Source organism: Tribolium madens, unplaced genomic scaffold (assembly GCF_015345945.1).
Source record: "Tribolium madens isolate multiple individuals breed KSU strain unplaced genomic scaffold, Tmad_KSU_1.1 Scaffold_19;HRSCAF=116;Tcas5.2_LG9, whole genome shotgun sequence".
In the NCBI taxonomy this organism is placed as follows: Eukaryota; Metazoa; Arthropoda; class Insecta; order Coleoptera; family Tenebrionidae; genus Tribolium; species Tribolium madens.
The window spans coordinates 5,371,854-5,389,551 of record NW_025400983.1 but is presented as its reverse complement, the minus strand read 5'-3'; the positions used below and the strand labels follow the sequence as shown (position 1 = coordinate 5,389,551).

The 17,698-nt window shown below is 34.7% G+C and overlaps 4 protein-coding genes across 5 annotated transcripts; 1 reads left to right on the top strand and 3 right to left on the bottom strand.

Moving 5' to 3' along the window:
- Positions 1 to 21: 21 nt before the first annotated feature.
- LOC123008837 (glutamic acid-rich protein-like) lies at positions 22 to 1,913 on the bottom strand. Its single transcript, XM_044404864.1, has 2 exons — positions 1,640 to 1,913; positions 22 to 1,592 (listed from the first exon to the last, which is right to left on the bottom strand). Exons 1-2 carry the CDS (start codon positions 1,832 to 1,834, stop codon positions 90 to 92), a joined length of 1,698 nt encoding a protein of 565 aa, XP_044260799.1. The 5' UTR covers positions 1,835 to 1,913; the 3' UTR covers positions 22 to 89.
- Positions 1,914 to 2,394: 481 nt separating this feature from the next.
- LOC123009198 (protein transport protein Sec61 subunit alpha) lies at positions 2,395 to 6,560 on the bottom strand. The gene is made up of 5 exons (XM_044405342.1): positions 6,382 to 6,560; positions 6,172 to 6,239; positions 5,937 to 6,002; positions 5,672 to 5,882; positions 2,395 to 3,860 (listed from the first exon to the last, which is right to left on the bottom strand). The coding sequence occupies exons 1-5, from the start codon at positions 6,386 to 6,388 to the stop codon at positions 2,782 to 2,784; spliced, it is 1,431 nt and encodes a 476-aa protein (XP_044261277.1). The 5' UTR covers positions 6,389 to 6,560; the 3' UTR covers positions 2,395 to 2,781.
- A 2,627-nt stretch (positions 6,561 to 9,187) lies between these two features.
- LOC123012776 (NADPH-dependent diflavin oxidoreductase 1) lies at positions 9,188 to 12,175 on the top strand. 2 transcript variants are annotated; one of them, XM_044410913.1, is made up of 6 exons: positions 9,188 to 9,247; positions 9,456 to 9,588; positions 9,638 to 9,889; positions 9,938 to 10,736; positions 11,625 to 11,851; positions 11,899 to 12,175. In XM_044410913.1, the coding sequence occupies exons 2-6, from the start codon at positions 9,524 to 9,526 to the stop codon at positions 12,116 to 12,118; spliced, it is 1,563 nt and encodes a 520-aa protein (XP_044266848.1). In that variant the 5' UTR covers positions 9,188 to 9,247; positions 9,456 to 9,523; the 3' UTR covers positions 12,119 to 12,175. The 2 variants fall into 2 exon arrangements, with proteins under 2 accessions (XP_044266848.1, XP_044266839.1); XM_044410904.1 differs by having other exon boundaries at positions 9,192 to 9,588.
- A 2,564-nt stretch (positions 12,176 to 14,739) lies between these two features.
- Positions 14,740 to 15,589, bottom strand: LOC123015482. Its single transcript, XM_044415229.1, has 3 exons — positions 15,551 to 15,589; positions 15,035 to 15,503; positions 14,740 to 14,988 (listed from the first exon to the last, which is right to left on the bottom strand). The coding sequence occupies exons 1-3, from the start codon at positions 15,569 to 15,571 to the stop codon at positions 14,798 to 14,800; spliced, it is 681 nt and encodes a 226-aa protein (XP_044271164.1). The 5' UTR covers positions 15,572 to 15,589; the 3' UTR covers positions 14,740 to 14,797.
- Between the last annotated feature and the right edge of the window lie 2,109 nt (positions 15,590 to 17,698).

Sequence of the window (17,698 nt, the reverse complement as noted above, 5' to 3'; positions counted from 1 at the left end):
GGAGGTAAAAAAAGACTTGGGATTTTAAAAGAAATTATATTTTTTTAAATCATTAGGTAAAATAAAAGTGTTATGATGTATACAGTCAATTACCCATCCGATTTTTTCTTCTTTTTGTGTTTCGCAGGGCTGTCGATTTCACTCTTCACCTTATTTAAAATGTCGAAAATTAACGAATTGGTGGCTACTTCCTCCTCTTCCTTTTCTTGTTTAATCTTCTTGATCTTCTTCTTAGGCGACGTTGCCTCACTTTCCACGGAATCGCGTCGCTTTTTCCCTAATGCCTCATCTGTCTCTTCTTTTTCCAATTTTATCTTCTTCTTTTTCTTCTTCACACTTTGCTCATTCTCTTCACGACTCTGAGAGTTAGCTGGCGATTGTTCTCTTTCAATTTCATGATCTTCTTTACTAGTGATTCCACTAACGTCAAAATCAAAAAGTGGTAAATGTAAACCTGGTACTACCGTACTGTTAATCAGATTGTTGTGCTTTTTCTCAAGTTTCTTTTCTTGCAAACTGTTATTACCAAAAAATGATTCATCATGTGAAGTACTTGAATGTTTTCTACTTTTTTCATGGACTGAATCATCTTTTTCTGTTTTCACACTCGTATTAAACTTCTGCTTTTGACCGTTATTGATCATTTTACTGCTACCTCCAATTTCATTCATAAAATCAAAATTTAAAGCAAATTCATTGGTTGCAGAAACGCCTTCATTAATGCTACTTTTACGTTTCTTTTTCTTTTCATTTTTGTCCTCTTGATGGTCTGTAAATACTTTATGTGTTTTCTTCTTCTTTTCTTCTACAGGAGACTCAATTGTCTCATCTACTTCATTTTTGTCCTCTTGATAGTCTGTAAAGACTTTATGCCTTTTCTTCTTCTTTTCTTCTGTAGGAGACTCCAATGGTTCATCTACTTCAGAGACCAGTTCATGTTTAATTTTCTTCTCTCTGCTCTCGTGTTTTTTCTTCTTTTTTTCCCCGATGTGTGAGCTCAGAGCTTCGAAGAACGACTCATTTTGTTCTTCTACAGACGTGATTGATTCTTGTTTAATTTGATTTTTATCTTTCTTCACTTTCTCTGAATTGAGCGTTTCGTCTTTGTGTTTTTTCTTTTTCATTTTTTTTAAAGCTTTCTCAATCGTATTGTCCAACTTTCTTTGTACTTCTTCACTTAGTGTTATTTTCTGTTTGTATTCAACTCCAAAAAGTGGATGTCTAACTTTGATTTTCTCCGGTAAGGCGAGTTTACATTTATCTACATTCACAAACTTGTCTTCGCGTTTCTCTTTATGGTATTCGCGCAGTTTTAGATTCGCTACTGGACGAATCATTTTGATGTTGCGACTAACTAAATTAATTGGCTTAATGTCTTCAAATGTGGGCTCAATGACGTATTTCTGACCACCGAGTTTGAGTTTCGTTTTTTTCTCAAAATTAATTAATTTTCCAATGAAGCAATCCGAATCGATTGTGTTTGGTACTTCCAGTATGCAAATATCATCATCTTCTGAAACAACATCGTCCAAAGTAATCTTCTCGTATTCAGGGTGTTGGGCAATGAAGTCTTTAAGGGGGCTTGAGGAAGACTACAAAAACACACTTTATATTGAATGACGGAATTTATAAATTATACTTTTTTCTTCGGACTTGTGGAGACTTTTTCCCTTGATTTTGCTGGTGTGGGGGACGTCTGAGCCTCCTCTGATTCTGAGACGCTAGGTGAAGGTGAGCTTGATTTCGTTTGAATATTTGCTATTGTGCTTGTTGCGTCGTCTGCTTCTGATGATTCTGCACTTTCCGAAATTTCAGAATGGCTGTGTTTTTTCATTTTAAATAATATATTAATTTTTGGAAAACTGAGAAAAATTGAGGTTAGGTCATCGTCAAGAAAACACGCCACAGAAATAATTTTTAGTTGCACAAGCCATGGTGTATTATTGGTTGCATGACTCAAGGTGCATAAACCTCAATTTCCATTTTCAAAATATGTCTACAATATTGTTCAAAACCCGTCAACTCGTATTAGACAAAGCGATTAAAACATTTTAATGCAAATTCATAAATAATTTTTTTGATCCACCGTCCAGAAACAGACCTTGTATTTTTTCTTGAAATTCATTGTTTTATTTAAACCCACCGAAATATCCAATTTAAAAAAACTAAGAACAAAATTAAAAGAACGAACGCAGCGAATGAGTGTCTTTAATTATTTTATTATCAGAATTATTAATCGCCCATTGCTTACGAATTAGTTTCACTATTTCTTGGTTCAAAGCAAACATTTTTAATGTTTTGAAATCAAATTAATGACCGATTTGTTACCTCGTGGCATCATTTTAAATAATAATCTGTATTCAAAAAAACAGTTGGTGCAATAAAAGATGCATAATTATGGAAATTAGTTGTATTTAAAATAAATTATAATCTATAACAAAATGACCAAAACACACAACCGTTTGCATGAAAATGATGCAAGTATGTAAATACCAGACGTGTCTTACGGAGCGCCATTCACAAATATCAACATCCATAAAATGCAGGGGAACTAAATGTGAATATACAATGAAAAAATTTGTAATATTATCTTAAAAAGTTCTTAGTACAAAAAATTGATCACTTGATCTACAAAGTGACATCATTATAAGACAAAACATTAACTGTCGCATTTTGAAACTAAATCTACACCTGTAAAGAACAATTCCGACAATTAATGTTTACAATTAACAAGAAAATCACAATATCAGTCAAGCTTTCGCTGACGATATTTCGATTGCTTTAAAATAGAAGGGCCCCCATGCCGCCCATATCGCTTTGTTCCTTAACGAAAATTTCAAAGTACTGGTAAATAATAGTGACAGCTAACAAAATACCGGTGCCTGATCCAATAGCACCCAAGAAATCCGCCAAAACGGACAAAGCTCCAATACATAGTCCACCAAAAGCTGCAGCTGTTGGGATATACCGATTCAACTCGTGAATCATCGAGTTGTCTCGGTGCCCTCTCATGACCATTTGCTGCTCCTTCAACTGTTTCGCAACATCTTTCGCCGAACTTCCGGAAACTTCAATCCACGTCTTGGAGAAGAAGGCACAAGAACCTAACATAAACACGATGTATAAGAGCGCATGGATGGGGTCTTCAAGGATGTGGCCGACGCTTTCTGGGGGCGATAAGTAGTAACACAGGCCGCCAATTGGGTAAGACCGAGCTGGGCCACCGCCACCAACATCAGCCCAAACTCCCAACAAGTTGATAAGGAAGTTCCCTTGAAATTTAACCGCCAACATTTGCGAAATCACGTACAAATTAGAAACCAGAGCTGATTGCAAAATGATAGGAATATTGGACGTGTAGAAGAGTTTGATTGGATAGCTGGAATACTGGCCACGATATCTAGCACTCTTGATGGGCAAATCCACTCTGAACCCTTGGAAGTATATCACTATAGCAAACACGAGAACTGTAGCTAACAGATTCATCAAATTGGGTAAATTCTGTCTGTAGAAGGCTTCACGAAGCGCTCGAATTTTATCTTGACGAGTGGTTAGTAAATGGAAGAGAGCGATTACAGCGCCCTCGAATTCTGTTCCTCTTCCAGTGTTAACAGTGGCCGGCGAGAATGCTTTCCAAATGATGGTTTCACAGATGTTTGTCGCAATGAAGAGAGAAATGCCCGAACCGAGACCGTAGCCTTTTTGGAGGAGCTCGTCGAGGAGCAGGACTATGAGACCAGCCACAAACAACTGAATTATGATCAAGAGACACACACCGGCGCCTATCTCAGCAGGGTCCCCGTACATGCCGGTCATCACGTACACGATGGCTTGGCCCACAGTGATCACCATACCAAATACTGCAACAAACAAAAAATCCCGTAAAAACTCAATTTTTCGATAAAAAATGAGGTTATACAGGCTGTATTATGAAAAACGCCCTAAGCCATAGCTCCATTATTTTTAAACTTTTGACAATACTTCTTAGAACAAAGTTGAACATTTTTTGTCATCTATCGTTTAGGATAGATGCTAAATTAATGCTGTTTTCTGTTTCACCGGAAATGACATCAACTTTTTTTTTTTAATGAAACACCCTGTATATTTTACCACTTTTGGATTCTTTGCTTAATTGTCTTTTAACAAGTTTTAGTACCATATGCCTAAAACTAACCGTTCGTGAGATATTCACCAAATAATGTATTTATTAAAGTAGGCAGTGGAAAACAATAATATCAAGTAATGTTGACAAATATTATTCCTTTGCATTTTCTCTTACTGTTTTTATATTTTTTAATGTTAATCATGGATGATAATGTGTTAGCAGACATATTTTGAATAAAATAAAAATTGTGGGAGAGCACTACGCTTTTACACTGGGTGATTTCTGATGAGAGACGTTCCAAATCGTCGAAAATTTAAGCGACTTAAAGAAAATTTGAGGATGTTTTGGGCTTTTAGAAAACCCAAATTAAAACATCTCCAATTTCAAAGAGATACAGAATTAGATATGTATTAAAGAAAATGCAAGAACATGAATTCAAGAAATTGCAAGTAACGTTGGCTTATCACACGCAACTGTTCTAATTTGGGTTTTCTAAAAATCCCAAACATCCTCAAATTTTCTTCAGGTCGACGAATTGGAACTACTCTTATTGGAAACCGCCCAGTGTAAAGGCGTTGTGGTCTCCAACTAGTTTTATTGCTTTCAAAATATTCTTGAATCATGTCTGTTAACACATTATCACCAGAACACCAAAAAGTATAAAAATAATAAGAGAAAATGCACAGTAATAATATTTGTTAACATTACTTAATATTATTGTTTTCCACTGCCTACTTTAATAAATTTTTAATTGACTCATATCTCACGAACGGTTGGTTTTAGGCACATGGTACTAAAACTTGTTAAAAGACAATTAAACAAAGAATCCAAAAGTGGTAAAATATACAGGGTGTTCCATTAAAAAAATAAAGTTGATGTCATTTCCGGTGAAACAGAAAACAGCATTAATTTAGCATCTATCCCAAACAATAGATGACAAAAAATGTTCAACTTTGTTCTAAGAAGTATTGTCATAATTTTAAAAATAATGGAGTTATGGCTTGGGGCGTTTTTCATAATACAGCCTGTATAAACTGTGACTTTGTAATTAAGTTGCCCACAATCAATAATAATAGTAAAAAACTACTGGTTAGAGAACAGTTTTATTTAATGAGAGGTGATTTTAAGCCTCCAGCCCATTATACTGTGCGATCAAAAAAAAAATAAATTAGAGTAGGCGGCGATTAAAGTTCTTCAGATGGCAATCCTGATTTTTGACATCAAGTGACAGCGGAAACTTTGCCAAGTTTGCGTTTTATTCCTTTTGAGTGAAATAATGTTCACTTTAGAGCAGAAAATTTTTATTGCCGTACAAGAGGAAAACGGTGGATGGTCTTTTTCACTTTTAGGTTGTGTGGAAAATTTCCAGCTCAGATTCCCAGCCAATGTGTTGCCAACTGTAGAATTTAATCGACGCCTGCTCTAATTTATTTTTTATTTGATTGGATGGTAGCTCTTGGTCAATAATAGACGATTATTGACCACTAGAATAGAGAAACAACTACACAACGTCTCAAGAAACTAAATAGTGATACTTTTTACAATTAGTGGTGAAAAAATTCTTACACTTTTGTGCGCCATTGAATAAAGCCCGATCTTTTGGCGTGTCCCCCACTTCAATGATTTTTGCTCCTGCTAGAAGCTGCATAATCAGTCCGGAAGTTACGATCGGGGAAATACCCAACTCCATCAACGTGCCTCTATTTGACGCTAAAATTACACGTATCCAATAGAAAGGGTCAGCTGAGTCTGAACTCATAATGCCAAAAAGTGGAATCTACAAAAAATCTATTATTTTTCTGCGATTTGACCAAGTAAAATGATAAAATACCTGACAACATACGAGAAAGATGAAGAGTGTGATAGCAGTCCATAGTACTTTCTCCCTGAATTGAATCTGTAACATCCAGAAAGTGCCACATGTCAAGGAACAGCTGTTAGAATTATATGAATGAAAAGTGGTAGAGAATTGAAATTTTTGCGTGTAGGACGCTGACTCAGTCACTAAATTACAATTCTCGCGTGGAAAACTTGAGTAATTTTCAGAAAGTTGTTGGAAAACTCACCTTTCTTTCAGGCTTGGCTATTTCGGGCAGGATACTGCAGAACGGTTTGATTACTTCTAAAAATTTGACTGAAAAAGAGACACAGATTAGGTAATCAAGCGTGGAAAACGAAATTGGGGTCATGGGGCGTAAATACGAGCACGGGGGTTGTGCTCATAATTACAGAAATAAATATAAATATAAATGAAGGTTAGTTGAATTTGTACTCACTTCCCATGTTGATGGGCGATGAATTAAACTAAAAGGATCACAGATTCACTTCGGATAGTCTAATTTGTACGATGTCACGTCAAATAAGTGGCCAAGTCCCGATTTACGGTACTTTGTGAGAGCGATTTTGGTTACACGGCAGACACGTAGCAAGAAATACCGGTCACGTGACCGATGATGTTGGCGATAGTTTTTGAGAATGACGGTAGAGGCGCTGAAAATGGTGAACGTCATCGTTTTGTGTTATTTGTGCCCATGGCTAACTGGATTCCTGATGGACAATAATAATAGACTGTTTTTGGTTGAAATTTTTTGTTGCTACAATAATTTTTAACACTCACGCTTGTCATTTGGCATTTCTGATTTTCAAGTTAGGCGAAAGCAATTATTTATTGTGATTTTTTACACGGCTTTCCAGAAATCGATTCTCCAAATTAGTATTAAGGGTTGCCTATTTTATAAAAAAATTAGATGCGTTTATTCTTCTTGTAAAAAAAAACACAATAATGTAGATTGAAGATTAAAAACATGCATTTTTTATTTTATGAATTCTACTAAACATTTTTGAATATACAATGCAGTGTTTCCAGGTTTGGTGCTTTTCACGCTTTATGTCGTGCCAACGTGCCATTTCATTCGTCATTCTGTCACTTTTCATAATGTTTTATTCACTGATTTTATCTGTATGAAAAAGTGGGATTATTTTGGCACTAAATTTGTTAGTAGGGTCCAGTTGTTACACAGATTTCTCTTTTACACATCAATCAAATGTTTTTGATCTATTTCACCTATAGTTGCGACGTTGCCACTCAGGCGTTTGAAATGGCACGAGGTTTTCGCCTTGCTTTTTTGGAAATGGAAAACTTCGTTTTTGGATTATAACAAAAACTAATACACTAATTAATTAATTTTTTAATTATTGATATAGTAAATTAGATCAAAAATAAATGATAGGGACTATTTTTCAAACATTGCACAATCATAAACTTGTTTATTTTGCCAAATTAAAAAAAAAATTACACCAAATTGGAAAATGACAATTTTTTGTCTTTTTCGAATGCTTAGTCATTAACTCTTTCAGGTACACACTTTAATGTATTTAAAATACCGTACAGGTACAGCTATTTACTGGATTTTAAAAGTAATCATTTTTCAAGTTGTTTTAAAAAATAGGTATTAACATAGCACTAACGACAGTTTTTCATCAGTCTATGACCAATTATTGAAAACAAAAGCAAACTAAATAATACGTACGATAGCTAACAAAAGTTATTATTTTTTGTAATAATATGCTTGAAAGCAGTTTTTCTGTTTGCCTTAACAAAGAGACACTCTACAAGTTACACACTGGCAGTTACTTCGAGACTCTTGTTGCTTGGTGTTACATAATGCAAGTATCAACGAAATAGAAAAAAATTCAGTGCCACCATTTATGACTTTTTCAATTGAGTACAGTGACGGACAGTGAATTTTGTCCAACCAATTTCCATGACAGAGTAAAAGTGTAAATTAGTGTTTAGGTTTTTCTAACCTTGTTTGAGAACTTTGATGAACATTTATCATGTTGATAAAATGCCCGATATTCCTTATATACTTTTTACCTGTGCTTTGTCTTACATTGCTTGAGGTATAGTACCAATCCATTTTTAGACGGTCCAAAATGAATAAGAATTTAATTAAACTTGACAGTGTCAGTTATCATGACAATAAAGCACAGGCTACAGTGAATTTTTGTGAATTCACAGAAATTGGGAGGAAGAAATGAAAATTTTATCAATGTAATGTTAAGCGAATGTGGTTACCTAAATAGGTTGGAAATGCTCAATGACGTCACGATGCCTACTAGTCGAAATGCATGATAAACCCAAGGATCGTAATTCTAATCCCAATGAAAGAATTTTTTTTGTTTTGTTTTTTTTCCTCTTTGTATTTATAATAATCATTATCCATTATGTGTATATTCTCAAAAAACAATTCAGTTTTTTTTTAAGTTAAAATAAGTATTATAAAAATGTAGGTATTTCAAACTAATTAATAAATTGTATAGTTTTCATAATAATTTTAAGTTCATTGATTGTAAATAAAAAAATGTGGTAAACTCTACAAGAATAATGTCTGTATTATTAAAAATATCACCATTAATGAGCATAACTGCTCAAAAATAGAAATTAAGGTGAGTTAAAAAGGTGGGTTAAATTTTAACCCACCGTCCCTGAAAGAGAGGCACATTTTTCAACTGGTACCACAATTATTTAGCAAAATTTCATTAGAAACACGTCATAAATTTAACAAACTACACTAAAAATGGAGTTATGTTTGCCTTTTTTAAGTGTTTCAAAGGTGCACTTTTTTGAAATAAGAATCAGACTAAAAAATTACAAAATTAAATTGATATTATTTTTAGCTTGTGTTGCTGGACTTAGGTATTATGTTTTTGAATCAGAAACTCATTTATTTTGAAAAATCTTGCCCAAACACCAATCACAAAAATAATTGATTTTGATGGTTTTTTTTTAACAACAAAAAACTAACAAATTAAGTCAAAAATTGAGTTATTTTTGTGCTTTTTGAGCGTTTTAGCACGTTTATTGCCGAAAACGCAATAATTTTGCAAAATTTTATTAAAATCAAGCCGAAAAATCAAAAAAATGGCCGAAAACTATGTTTTTGCCGGTTTTTGCTTTTCCAAGAGTTTAATGGGAAAAAATAAAGTAAACTTTGGACAATTAGAAAGATTTAAATTGTAATTTCCCAATCTGGTGAATTTTATTTTTTGAGCTGGCCATCTTGCCACTGTCAAAAACACGCTCTTTAAGGTTAGGTCAGAGCGGTTACGTCAGAATGAACCAAAAAAACATTTTTTAATGTAAGTTAGGCAGTTTTTAGGATTCATTCCATTTTTTTTTTGAGTTATTACACAGTATTACGTAACATGTTCATAAATGAAAAGATTGTGATTCTCTACGGTTCACAATCGGGCAATGCCCAAGATTTGGCTGAACGAATTTGGCGAGAATCGAAACGTTTCCACTTCAAAAGTACTGTAAAATCTATGGACGATTACAATGTTTTAGAACTAGTCAGTGAGCAGTGTGTGATTTTTGTATGTTCAACCACTGGTCAAGGCGAAGAGCCCGACAACATGAAGCAGTTTTGGAGGTTTCTGTTGCGGAGGAGTCTACCAACCGACTCTCTAGTCAATTTAAAGTAAGGAAATTATTTTTTGTCAGATATATTGATTTGGGGTCATTTCTAGATACGCTGTATTCGGATTGGGGGATTCTAGTTATACAAAGTTTAATTTCGCCGCAAAACGGTTACATAAGAGGTTGTTACAATTGGGAGGTCAGTCTTTGGTGTCTTTGGGTTTGGGCGATGACCAACACGATTTGGGGTATGACGCGGCCGCTGATCCTTGGATAGAGTCCTTGTGGGCGAAATTACTCCTCATTTACCCCCTACCTACAGGTGTTCAACCTTTGCCAAAAAACCTCCCAATTGTGCCCCGGTAAAACACAAAAAACGAATTACTTTATAGATAATTCATTGATTCCAGTTGGAGTGTCCAAAGTTCAAGTTTGAGTCAAAACCTCGCAAATAAACCCCAATCAATTTACCACCCCATTCGCCAACCTGACGATTTCACAGTCACTGTTATAGAAAACGAGAGGACCACCCATCCTGACCACTTCCAAGATGTCCGACTTATTAAACTACAAACCGACGGCCAGGAGTATTCCCCCGGTGATGTCGTCCTTTTACGCCCCAAAAACCTGCCTTGGCAAGTCGAAACGTTCCAAAATTTGCTCAAATCCCACAATTTACACTTCGATTTGACCTTAAAAGTCACCCAAAACGACCCCGACATTCCCGTCCCCGGTGTTTTAAACCAACAATTGACGTTTCAACAACTATGTGAGGAATATTTCGACCTAATGTCAATCCCAAGAAGGCACATTTTCAATATTTTGGCCCAGATCACAGACAGTGAGTTGGAGAAAGAGAAATGTCAGGAATTCACAACAGCTGAAGGCCAGGACGACCTCTACACCTACTGTAATCGTCCTAAAAGGAACATCGTTGAAGTCCTACAGGACTTCCCCCACGCCACCAAAAACCTCACCAAGGAACTCCTCTTCGAGATTTTACCACCAATCAAACCGCGTGAATTCTCAATTGCGAGTAGCAGTAAAATGCACCGAAACCAAATCCACATTCTCCTTGCTGTCGTGAAATACAAAACCAAGTTGGTGAAGGAGAGGTTCGGCTTGTGCTCGAATTATTTAGCCGAGTTACAACCGGGGGATCAAGTGGGCGCGAGGCTCAAGAAAGGGAGTTTCCGTTTTCCGGCGTCAGTAAGTGAAAACACAAGGCTACAAAAATAAAGTCATGTCGTGACAACTTGACAAATTTTATATCATTTTGTTAGTCTTAGTGAGACAAATCAAATGCACTAAAATTTTTTTTTAAAAGTCCACACACTTTGAACTAATTAATTTTTTTCTAATTTAAATAAATTTAAAATACTTTAACTTTAAAAAATCATTACTCAATGACTATTAGGCCGATTCCCTTCAAATAAAGACCATTCTAAAGGGAAGGTTTTGCCCTTTAGGATGATATGAAATTTGAAGTTGAATATTGGCAAACTTTTCTTCGAACAGTGTTCGAAAAAGTTCGAAGTAAATCGAAATAATCTAAGAAAAACCCTACGAGTAAATTTTTTTCATCATTACCATCGTCAACTTCAAAAAATCATATCTTGAAAACTACTTGGTATATTCTTTTGAAAATTTGGATTACAACTAATAAAGAGGTGCTCTACACTCTCTGGTAATGATGAAAAAAAAATTTACTCAAAGGGTTTTTCTTAGATTATTTCGATTTACTTCGAACTTTTTCGAACACTGTTCGAAGAAAAGTTTGCCAATATTCAATTTCAAATTTTATATCGTCCTAAAGGGCAAAACCTTCCCTTTAGAATGGTCTTTATTTGAAGGAAATCGGCCTAATAGTTATTGAGTAATGATTTTTTAAAGTTAAAGTATTTTAAATTCATTTAAATTAGAAAAAAATTAATTAGTTCAAAGTATGTGGACTTTTTGAATTTTTTTTGTGCATTTGATGTGTCTCACTGAGACGAACAAAATGATATAAAATTTGTCAAGTTGTCACGCCATGACTTTATTTTTGTCGCCTTGTGAAAGCACACAAAAAAATAACAAATTAAACTTGAAAAATAGGACGTTCCCGTGATCATGGTTGGCCCCGGCACCGGTGTCGCCCCCTTCCGGAACTTCATTTACGACCAAGTTAGCGAAGGTGTGGCTTCCAAGCGCAATCTGCTGTTGTTTTTCGGGTGTCGCAACTCGAATTACGATTTTCATTGCAAGGAGGACTTTCTCAGTTTGCAAAGAATGGGGCTATTAAATCTCGTTCCGGCCTATTCCAGGGAGCAGGAGCATAAAGTGTAATTTTTTTTTAGTGAAGGGAGTTTTTTTTAATTGTTGTTTGTAGTTATGTTCAGCACAAAATTTTAGAAAATTCGGATTTAGTGTGGGACTTTTTGCAACGCAATGGTCAGATTTTCATAGCCGGAAATGCGAAATTGATGCCACAGGAAGTAAGACAAGCGTTTGTTTCAGTGTGTGAGGAGAGAATGAGCAAAGAACAAGCCGAGAGGTTTATTGAAATGATGGAGAAACAAGGTAGGTACCAGACGGAGTGCTGGTCGTGATATTTTAGTTCAATTTTATTGTGTTTAAAATTGTTTAATAAATGTTTTGTTACTGTTTATTGTATTTTATGACCTTGAGCGTATCTGTGATAAAATATTAAACTTTTTGTTGAAAAATTTTCACTCGTTTTTATTTTGCTAATTACGACTAAAGTATATTAAAAACGGTTTATGTTTTGTACTATACCTATGTAAAATGTTCTGGGGAATCGATTGACGTCGAGAAAACCACAAAATTCTTGGTGGTTTAGAAGTTATTGCCGAATTAATATTTTTGCTATTTTTGGGTTTACCAGTGATTTTCTCAATAACTGTTTATGGCAAAACTATATATTTTTTTATAATATAGGAAATTAAAAGTGCTTTTTAACGATACCAAACATAAGACAGTTATTGAAAAAAATTCAAAGCTATTAGCTGATATTCGCCCCGGGTACCGAAAATCGCCGAAAATTTTGACCAAAATCGAAAAAATTTAAATTTTCAAAATTCAACCATATGCACTTCTAGGGGTCCAAGAGGCTTAGAAAAGTGCAAAAATGTGTATAAAACGTTATAGGGTTGAGTTTAAAAAAAGTCGATTTTTTTTGGTTTTTCCAAGTTGTATCGTGAAAATGGTCGAACAGCTTTTTGTCGCGAAAACACTTGAAATGTGGTGTTCTAGACGTAAAATTATACGCTGAACACGATACAACTGGTTAAAATACTCTGCGATGCATAGTTTTTGAGATATTGAGTAATAAAGTTAAGAATAAGGCTTTTGATTCTTATAAAAAACTAGTCCTATTATAAAAACTAGTAAAATTAACCGGAGAATACGCCTGTACAAACCGTTTTGACCTAGGACTCATAGTTTTTGAGATATGATTTTTTTTACGAAAAACTCTAAAAATGGCTCTGTACCCGGAACCATACCCCGGAGCGATTTCCGGTTTGCGTCATTACATAGATAATTTATAGTAGATTTTAATGGTTTTTAACTTTTTGCTCTACTAAGTCTTATAGTTTCGTAAAAAAACGCATTTTAAGTATCACGATTTTCGAAAATTTTTACTTTTTGAAAGACGATTACGGCTAAACCATTATACTTAGAGAAAAAAGCTCAACACCATTGTAATCAACGTAAGAAAATCTACCGATTGACGCCAATGCCAAGTCAATATTCAAAAATGTTTACTTGTTTTTATTTTGTTAATTCCGGCTAAAGTATATTGAAAACGGTTTATGTTTTGTATTATATCTATGTAAAATGTTCCGGGAAATCGATTGGCGTCGAGAAAACGGCAAAATTCTTATTAGTTTAGAAGTTTAGTTGAGTATAGTAAAATCGTTTTCATAAGACCTACTAAAATTTTTATTACTTTTAAGTTAAATGCCGTGTTGTTAAGAGTAAACCAGAGGGTAAACAAATCATAAATTAGTGGAACCCACCCGGACCGAGAAACCAAGGAAACATGTCAGTTATAACAGGGCCGAATTACTTAACTTTCTTTCCGTATAAAATACTTGAAATATTTTAATAGTTTTTGATGTAGTTGTTATTAATGTCAAGTATTTTAAGAAATTTAAAAAAGCCAGGTGGTTATTAAAAAGCTATTATTAAATAAAGCAGATTTTTTTTACATAATAGCTTGGTAAAACTCTACCACTACTTTGGTTTTAAATACGGCCCTGTTTTGTTCTGGTTTATGAAGGGTTACAAATTCAAGCCATTGTTTGGTTAATCCCTTATAATGTGTCATAAAATTTTTAGTAGGTCGTAGGAAAACGATTTTACTATATAGATTTTGCCAACTTTTGTCTTTACTAGCGATTTTTTCAATAAGTATTCATTGCAGAACATTGATTTTTTTTCCTAAGGCAGCACATTGAAAGTGCTTTCTAACGGTAATGAATAGTGGTAATAGTTTCGGAGTTAGCTCCGTGTATTGAAAATCGACCAAAATTTTGATAAAAAACAAAAAAATTGAAAACTTTAGAATTGATTTAAATGGATCTAAGAGTTTCAGAAAGGAGCATCAAACGTTGGAAAAACGAAAAAAATATTTTTTAATTTTTTTTATGACCTATTAGATAAAAACAGATGCAGTGGCTGGTAGCGTGGTATCGCAGGGTCCTCAGGTTTTCTCCGGAGGCTAGGGAGGTATTATAGGTAAGGTTCGGGATTCTAATAATATAAGCATAATAAGACAGCATAAAATAAAAGCTTTTTTACTGTATTTATTTTTATTTTTCTAAACTAATTAATAATTATGTATTGTTACATTTAGATTAGATTTAGAACAACTGTTCTTACCTTTAATGAACTGGTAGTTGTTTAAAACTCATCTATTAATTTAATTAATTTTTTTAATAAATAAATAAATCAGTGAAAAATACTTTGGAGTTACATCTAAAAAATTGTTGGCCTGCCCTTTTTTTATTTTTCAAATTTATTTATCAAGTCCTCACAATTTATTTAAAATAAAATTTGTAGCTTTATTTTGAATAATTATAGATTATTTTCTGGGTGAGTTCAGGTCAGAATTTAATTTTTGTAAACTTTTTTTAGTATAAAGTCTACTATTGAATATTTTTTTTTAATAAGAACTGTAAAAATTGGTAACAAAGACAAAGTCAGGTCAAAGTTCAACCTTTATTGTATTCACAATACATACAGAAACATAATGAGCGTTAGAATCAACCCCAGGGGTTGAGCTGGACATACTTTGGGGCTGCAACCCAGGCCACATGTTGGGCGCCATTGCGATCATTGGCTGCAGCAACCGCAGCACTGGTGGCCGACAAAGACCCATCTTTCCCAGCATTGGCCTGCTTGAGGGTCACCGAATTGGAGTGTTGCAACGCTGCCAGTTTCCTCGCAGTGTCATCTGCAACCCAAAACTCACCCAACTGTCTTTCTTTCGAAGAACTCACCACTCCGTTGGACTTCCGCGGCCGCGGCAGCCGCACTCTTCTGGATAACAACAGCGGCGTGCGCCTCCTTCGCCGCGGCGATCTTCTGCAACTCGGCCACCTCGGCCTTGGCGTGCGCCAGCCGCTGTTGGGCCTGGATGAGCGCATTGGCGGCCGATTTGGCCTCCTGCTGTTGGACTGCGGCTGCGGCTTCCGTCTTCTGCAGGGCAAGCGCGGCTTGGGCTTGCTTGTGGCTGGCGATGTGCTGCTGGTTCAGGACTTCGTCTTTGGCCTCCTGGACGCGGTGTTGGGCGGCCATCACGCTGGCGGAGGCCTCCTTGGCGGCCTGGATGGCCGCGGCGATCTCCGCCGGCGACGGGACGTGGGGCTTGGCGAAGGCGTAGTTGTTGAAGGCGAAGTCCTGGGGGTAGCCCTCGAAGGCTACGCCGCGTTTGACTGGGCCGCAAGACGCGGTGGCGAAGAGCAGAATCTAGAAAAATATCTTTTTTGGGGCTTCAGGGGGATTAAGCTACTTACAAGTGTGTAGTAGTAATACATGATTGGGTTTGTTGTGATTCCTCGGAGAGGACTGTGGGTTTATATATAGGGTGGTTTTTGTAAAAATCGGTTTGAATAAATATCGAAATGTAATTATATGACAGGAGTAAGGCAAGAAGAGGAAATTATTTCCGTGTTTGTTAGGGAATCTTTTTAGTATCACGACTTTCATTAAAATTCGCGGTATTTTAAATGAAATATAGCGAAATGCGACTAATTATTTAGAACGGAAAGGTGAGCCGAATTACGTTTTAAAGTTTATCTAGAGACACTATTAATTATTATAATTTAATACCGACGTCTGAAGTTCGATTGATGGGAGAAAGTGCAACATTTGCAAATATTTTACTATTGATTTGGAGAAAAAAGTGTTTTGGAAAAATATAATCTAATTTTGGACTTATTGTTTGTGGTTACAGTTTTTTTTAGGTTGGTGGAGTGTCGCGGTTTTGATCGTGTCTTTTCATCCGTCTAGCTTTCATATACTCAGACTATAAGTCGCAGAATTCTTATAATAATCTTTATGTACAACAGAATACATTTATTTACAATAAATTTTTGAATGTTAAAAGATTTTTTGCCAAAAATGGATTAAATATAAAAAATTTGAACTCGGGTAAAGTACCTATTTGTACCCTAATGTAAAATGAGCCACAAAGTTGTTGTTTGTCTATAAAAGAAGAATATGATGTGTTATAACCTACATGTATAAAATGTTCCGGGGAATCGATTGGCATCAAGAAAACTGCAAAATTCCTAACAGTTATGAAGTTATAGGCGGATTGATATTTTTGAATTTATCAGAAATTTTCTCGATAACTACCTATTTATCGTAGAGCACTGATCTTTTTAATATATGATGGAAAATTCAATTTTCTATCCAACGGTACCAAATATAAGTCCAATAAGTCCGGAGTTAATTGCCATTAGACCTCTCTGGGTGCCAAAAGTCGACCAAAATCTCGACAAAAATCAAAAATATTTTCAACTTTAAAATTGATCCATTTAACATTTTTTACATTTCTAGAGGTCTTAAAGACTCAAATAAGTGCATAAAATGTTATTGAGTCAAGTTTCAAAAATTTTGAATTTTTTGAGTTTTTCAAGGTAGTAAAATTATAAAAATAGTAAATTTACCTTAATTTGTAAAAACGCTTGAAATATGGTTTTCTAGACGTAAAATTACGCGCTGAACACGATGCAACAGGTTAAAATATTCTACGATGCATAGTTTTTGAGATATTGTGAGAATAAGGCTAAAAGCATAAGCACTATATCCGATTATGATCAAAAAAACAACATTTTTTTATTCTTATGAAAAACTAGTACTATATGTAAAATTAACCGGAGGGCACGCCTGTCCAAACCGTTTTGACTTAGGACTCATAGTTTTTGAGATATGATTTTTTTTTTGAAAAAAACTAAAAATGGCTCTGTACTCGGAGCGACTTCCGGTTTGCGCCATTAAATAGATAGTTTTAAGCAAATTTTAATGGTTTTTAGCTTTTTGCTCTGAGTCTTATAGTTTCGTAGAAAAACGCGGTTAAAATTTCACAATTTTGACAATTTTTACTTTTTGAACGACGATTACAGCCAAACTATTAGACTTAGAGCAAAAAGCTCAACACCATCAGCGTAAAAAAATCTATCGATTGACACTAAAGCCAGGTCAATATCTCGCAAGAAAAAATTGAAAGAGGTCTTAAAGACTCAAATAAGTGCATAAAACGCTATTGGGTCAAGTTTAAAAAATTTCGAATTTTTTGAATTTTTGACAATGAGCGGTAGTAAAATCGTAAAAATTGTCAATTTACCTTAAATTGTTAAAACGCTTGAAATATGGTTTTCTATACGTAAAACTACGCACTGGACACAATGCATCAGGTTAAAATACTCTACGATGTGTAGTTTTTGGGATATTGAGTAATAAACTTAAGAATAGGGCGACAATCACTATATCCTATTGCGACCAATATTCAAAAAAAAAAAATACTTGTGGAATTCACAAATTTTGGTACTAAATCAAGAGAAATCAATACTTTTACATGAAACCAGAGGTGCACAAAAGAAAATTTTTATGTGAATTTATTTTAATAAAAATTTTGTAGAGTGTATGGCATGACTAAA

Excerpts from the sequence above, each read along its gene's own strand:
- LOC123012776 (XM_044410904.1), top strand. The coding sequence starts at position 9,314 with ATGTTCATAAATGAAAAGATTGTGATTCTCTACGGTTCACAATCGGGC. Across the intron at positions 9,589-9,637 it reads GACTCTCTAGTCAATTTAAA|ATACGCTGTATTCGGATTGG; the intron begins GTAAGGAAATTA and ends GGTCATTTCTAG. Across the intron at positions 9,890-9,937 it reads AACCTCCCAATTGTGCCCCG|TTGGAGTGTCCAAAGTTCAA; the intron begins GTAAAACACAAA and ends CATTGATTCCAG.
- LOC123015482 (XM_044415229.1), bottom strand. The coding sequence starts at position 15,571 with ATGTATTACTACTACACACTT. Across the intron at positions 15,504-15,550 it reads TGTATTACTACTACACACTT|ATTCTGCTCTTCGCCACCGC; the intron begins GTAAGTAGCTTA and ends ATATTTTTCTAG. Across the intron at positions 14,989-15,034 it reads CGCGGAAGTCCAACGGAGTG|ATGACACTGCGAGGAAACTG; the intron begins GTGAGTTCTTCG and ends TTTGGGTTGCAG.
- LOC123009198 (XM_044405342.1), bottom strand. Across the intron at positions 6,003-6,171 it reads TAGCCAAGCCTGAAAGAAAG|ATTCAATTCAGGGAGAAAGT; the intron begins GTGAGTTTTCCA and ends TGGATGTTACAG. Across the intron at positions 3,861-5,671 it reads ATTCAATGGCGCACAAAAGT|TATTTGGTATGGTGATCACT; the intron begins GTAAGAATTTTT and ends TGTTTGTTGCAG.
- LOC123008837 (XM_044404864.1), bottom strand. The coding sequence starts at position 1,834 with ATGAAAAAACACAGCCATTCTGAAATTTCGGAAAGTGCAGAATCATCA. Across the intron at positions 1,593-1,639 it reads CCACAAGTCCGAAGAAAAAA|TCTTCCTCAAGCCCCCTTAA; the intron begins GTATAATTTATA and ends GTGTTTTTGTAG.